The 5,683-nt window shown below is 33.2% G+C and overlaps 1 protein-coding gene across 1 annotated transcript; it reads right to left on the minus strand.

Annotated features, from left to right (window-relative positions):
- Positions 1-3,255: 3,255 nt before the first annotated feature.
- On the minus strand, positions 3,256-4,071 carry LOC113369581 (homeobox protein HOX3-like). Its single transcript, XM_026610250.1, has one exon. It carries the CDS (start codon positions 4,069-4,071, stop codon positions 3,256-3,258), a length of 816 nt encoding a protein of 271 aa, XP_026466035.1.
- Positions 4,072-5,683: the final 1,612 nt, after the last annotated feature.

The following is a 5,683-nucleotide window of genomic DNA, read 5'->3' on the forward strand; positions in this document are numbered from 1 at the left end:
AGTGTTGCTCTTGGCAGTCTTTTGTTTATCCTATTTTTAATCGTAGTTCAGCTTCAATCCAGCTTCTTATGAAAAGTGCTATTTACATGATTTTTTTAAATTTCAGACAAGTATTTCCAGTTGTTATACCCTTCAGATACTAAGTTCGACGTTGAGCTAGTATCAAATAGTCTACAACAAAAGCAATAAACTCGATTCTTAGAACGGAGTAAATTAACCAACGGAATTGTTGGAATGCTGAATTGTTTCATTGTTTGCAAGCATTTTTGTGAAATGAGAATTAGAGAAATGTCGGCCTGTATCATTCTTCGGATAATTATCAATGTGAGTTTGCACTGGGCCAGTAATTATGTGATCAATGATTTTGCCATTTCGAGTGACTGACCAAGTGGCAAGTTTGTGGCCAATGCGAATGAGCTGAGTTTGTTACGCTTCGCTGCAATAACGCTAGCTTTTTTAACCAAAACGTTAAAAGGAGATAGACAATGTGTTTTGACAATAGACAAAAAACGCTTAATTTATGGAATTTACGACTAAGCAGACCTCGAACTATGAGCATAAGCCGGGGGGCGCCTGCGGCGCCCCTTTTTGCCGGCGCCCAGGGCGGTCGCCCAACTCGCCCTACCCTAAAGCCGGCACTGTCTGTACATATACTAACGAGACAGGTATCTGCAGTTCACGATATCCAATGTATAAAATGAAATATGCAATATTAGTTAATAATATTCAATCCCTGTTGTATGTCGAGTGCTAATGAAAACTTATGAATATATTATTTAAAAATATTATTTTTGGAACTGTTTTACTAATTTTAATGCTTTTATCCTTGGTACCCATTTTGCCGTAAGCTCATTCTTTCATCTATCTATCCATCTGTCACAGATGTTTTTTTTTCTCACTGAAATAAAATTGTTTTAAAAATTTTGACAAAATTAGCAAAATTAAATATTCCTAATACTATAACTTTGCAATTTTAAGATTTATCTTGCACCTGTTTGATATGTTGAAAAGCCTGCATCTGCAGTCAGAGATAATTAACACCCCGCGTAGGGTAAATGATAATAATCGCAAAGGAATCAAAAAGAAAATTTTAGCATATTTTTATTTTTTCGAGGTTTTTGAGCTTTATCATTCGAAAAAATTGATGTATTTGTGTATGGGTGTAGTGTTTATGTACGGCGGGTACAATTTTTAGCCGACGTTTTTGAGAACAAGCATCAACCGATTTAAATGATTTAGAAAACATGCGATTTGTATTAATGAGACAACAACGTGCTGATTAGTTTCTGGCAAAGGCAGGTCCGGCCGTTTTATGGTACGGGGCAAATAGTGGCAAAATTTGCAATTAAATTTTTGAGAGGACAATGCGTCAGATGTAAATGATTCAAAAAGCATATCACTTGTATTGACATAATGAAGAACTGTAAAATTTTTTGAAAGACAGGGTCAGCGGTTTTGTAGATCCAATAAAAAGTTTAAAAAAAGCCAAATTGGGGGTCAAAAATTATCAATAGACAAATGCACACAATTTTCAGATATCTTATAAAGATTTTAATAGGTACAAATATTGTTTTTGTATGAATTTCTATAGGTTCCGTACCAAGATTTATTATGTTTAACCGTTGGTCTGCAAAGCGGCGCTTACGCGCTTATTACTTCGTTTCTAAAACAGAGATTGATTACGGTACGGGTAGTTTCAGCAATTTGCCTTGAAGCACAATGCCATGCACCTCTAGTTTCAATTTTGTATCATCGTTACGAACAAGTCTATAATATTCTCATTATTTTCTATGTTTTGGTTGCGCAACTATCAAAATTTTTTTACTAGAGTTTCAAATATTGATCTATAGGAGTAACAAAACTTCATAGCCAACTATAGTAATCTTATGAGAACATTTGTAATTTATATTACATATATTTTGTATTTTCTACTCTCTGTAGAGTTAGTTACCCAGTAATACATCCTAGAATTGCAAACTTTGGTATGCAGTAGATATTTAAGTCTTCATGTTCTTCCAAACTCAAAACACAAATATTAACAATTTTATAATAATCAAGTGTCAAAATTCTCATTATTTTCTATGTTTTGGTTGCGCAACTATCAAAATTTTTTTTACTAGAGTTTCAAATATTGATCTATAGGAGTAACAAAACTTCATAGCCAACTATAGTAATCTTATGAGAACATTTGTAATTTATATTACATATATTTTGTATTTTCTACTCTCTGTAGAGTTAGTTACCCAGTAATACATCCTAGAATTGCAAACTTTGGTATGTAGTAATATTTAAGTCTTCATGTTCTTCCAAACTCAAAACACAAATATTAACAATTTTATAATAATCAAGTGTCCAAAGTTCTGAGGATCATTAAAATTGCAGAAACTCAGTGAATGATTGGCACATTTTATAAATTGTTGTCTCAGAATTTTATTAAGGAATTAATTTCAAAAACATCACATTAATCATATAAATTTTATTATTAATTCGATTTTACATTTTACGTGGTACATAGTTTAAAAATAACTTTTGACTAATCATAACTATATTTAAACATTTTTATCATAATTATAATTATACATAATTTTTTAAATATACACAAATATTGCACGTTAGTCCAAGACCCTAAGCTTGTTTAAAATATACTGCCTTTATCTTCTAAAATATATCAATTGAATTTGTAATTGATTTAAATAATTACAAAAACTTCATATGTACTAATATCAGAATCACACACTCATTGCACATTTCTCTTACATTTAAAATACTTTCTTCTTTCAAATAAGTCACTGAATATTTTATTTCGCAAGTAAATGTAAAATAAAAATAATTTTTAAAATATTAAGTTTCATTCTTATTAATTTTTTATCTAAAGTAATATTAAACAAAATTCGGATTATTTTACATCACTTTCAAAATGTGTACCATTAATTAATAATACTTTTAACATGCTTATTGCATTCCTATTTAAGTAAACATTTTGTTTCTTAATTTAATTATATATACATATACAAATGCATTTTTTGAACCCAGCCAAATGCTAGTTACAAGATTGTTTATAAATTATTTTATTAGTTTGTAGAATACTATAAATAAAATTAATAATTACATAACTATACATAACGTTTATTGATATATTTTCTAAATTCAAACTTCATAATCATTCTTTGTGCACTGGTCGTCTTTACTTACTGGTTCAAAGATCAGTAAAAACTGGTGTTTCTTGTGAGACTGGAGCGCTTTCCCACGATGGATCTAAGAGAATGTCATGTTCTGATGAATTTTCACCATCCCCATAAAGCGTTTGGTTTTGGGGCGAAACTTGCTGCTCAATTTGTGCTTGTACTTGATGTTGCTGGTTGTTGTGCTGTTGTCTACTGCTTGCATTTGTTGTTGCAATAGAATACTACTGGCATAGTTTGGTGGAGGTTGTTGATAGCTCATCTGTTGCTGAATGGGTGTATCATTTTGGAAGTTTTTTGCATTAAAATATTCGGCAATTGATTCTAAATCTTGAGATTGAATTGGCATTCTGTTAATAGTATTTGATTTGATATTGTTATTGTTGTTGTAATTAGTCATTACACCGCCTGCGTAGACCGTTGGCTTGTAGATCTGGTATGGTTTGTGACGAAGAGCTGCACTGGTGTATCCTCTGGTGGCACTTACGTACGAAGGTAGAGTTTGTCCATGGGGAGAATGGGCCATCAATCTGTTTACAATCTGCTGATCACTTGTGAGCGTGTTACTCACCGAGCGAGATTTTCCACCAGGGCCTGGACTCGGGTTTGATCCCGATGAAGGCGAGGGCGAAGCTGCGTTATCGGAATCCACAGAATTATGATTTGATGAAGATGATTTAGTTTTATGTTCCTTCTTGTATTTCATGCGACGATTTTGGAACCAGATCTTAATTTGACGTTCTGTGAGCGTCAGGTGATTTGCTAACTCTATGCGTCTTGGACGACAAAGATACTTGTTGAATTGAAACTCCTTTTCAAGTTCGACAAGTTGAGCACTCGTATATGCAGTTCTAGCTCGTTTCGACGATGCCATCGAATTGTTAGTCATTGGTTCCAAATTAAAATCTGTAATAAAAAGTATATAACATTAATAACGTTCTATTTAAAATTACTTTAATTGCATATTAAAAGTATCGAAGAATATCGTAGTAAAACAGTAAGAAAATTTCATTTAACTGCAGCCATATATTATCATATCTCAAGTGGTTTGTCTCTTTCCCATGCTTTGTTTCAAAATAACAAACTTTTTAAAAGTTATCCTATTTCACAAAATCAAACTCGTATGCTCGGCTTGAAATATTTCAGAGCCCGTTTAGAATTTTGTTTTATTCATAACCCCTATATATGTATTTATCCTTAGGGGGCGAAGGTTTCTTCGATACCAAGGGATATATATTTATATTTATATTCAACGAAAATATTAAAATTGAGAGCTGTTTAAGGAAATCGTGCTTGAAGTATGTATTGATAGAAAATCTCATTGTTTTAGGGCACGTTGCAGGTAGTAAATTATGATTTAAGGTACTCAAATGTACAGAAACATTTTTTTATACTTAACAGTAATAAACTTGAATTTTCTAATATCGGTACAATTACCAATAGTATTCATCTTATACTCCAAATGAAAGAAAATCATCCAACATAATATACACATCTCAATAGGTCTTTACGTGTTTCTACCTATGCGTTTTTTTACCTATACTTTCTGGTTAATTAAACACGTCAAAACAAATATCTGTAAATCATATTTACACTGTGAAAGTGAAACATAATTGATACACTCGAATCTCTAACAATGACTCAGCATCCCTTTATCACACGATTCACTCAGCACGTAGTTGAAGTAAGGATACCTGAGCCTTTCGTCCTTGGGTATTCCAAAAACTGTGAAAACAATAAGCGGTATCCCGCCCCAATCCCGAAGAAGACGCGCAAAACATCGTACGAGCTAACAGCCGGCACAACGTTGACAAATTTATAGCTTTATTGCCTATAGAACATCATAATCTTATTTGGCGAACAAGCTCACGGGTTATTTGCCGGGATTACATCTTACAAGTACATTAATCTTGTAAAATAAGACAATGCTCCGTGCGTTGCGGAGCGGCCGGATTCTGATTGACAAGTCGGAGCCGGGCTCTTCGTCTCGCTTGCCGAGGTGGTGCCTTGAATGAGTTAGAAAAGGACTTTCGAGTACAGCTCACCCACGAGGGTGAATCTTTGGGCCAAATACCCCGCTGGATTGTGTAAACACAAAACAATAAGTGAATGTGTACGCGCCATTGGATTTCCAAAAGGGTTTTCTAAGATCTCACGACGGGTTGTCTCCTGTCTACACCTTTCGAGTCTCGAATCACACTCTAGACTTGCGTTAACATTCGCTAACGATGTGTAGTTAGTTTCATCGATGTAGAACGTCTTTACTTGTTACCGTGTGCTTGTGAATAATTTTATAGTTGAGGATTTAGGTCACTTTCTTAACTTTGCGAACAAAGTTTGCTTTTACCTGTACCACCTCATTATGCGTAGGGTGCTTTTCCATCTTTTAGAAAGTGTTACAAACATGACAACAAAGTAAAATGATTACTGATTAAATAGAAAACTTGAGCCAAAATATCCTGTCAAATAATAGAGAATTATTTTATTTCTAATAAGCTTAA

The sequence above is a fragment of the Ctenocephalides felis genome, unplaced genomic scaffold (assembly GCF_003426905.1).
Source record: "Ctenocephalides felis isolate EL2017-DRISC unplaced genomic scaffold, ASM342690v1 CF-g0.4_SCAFFOLD_00793, whole genome shotgun sequence".
In the NCBI taxonomy this organism is placed as follows: domain Eukaryota; kingdom Metazoa; phylum Arthropoda; class Insecta; order Siphonaptera; family Pulicidae; genus Ctenocephalides; species Ctenocephalides felis.

Excerpts from the sequence above, each read along its gene's own strand:
- LOC113369581 (XM_026610250.1), bottom strand. The coding sequence starts at position 4,071 with ATGACTAACAATTCGATGGCATCGTCGAAACGAGCTAGAACTGCATAT.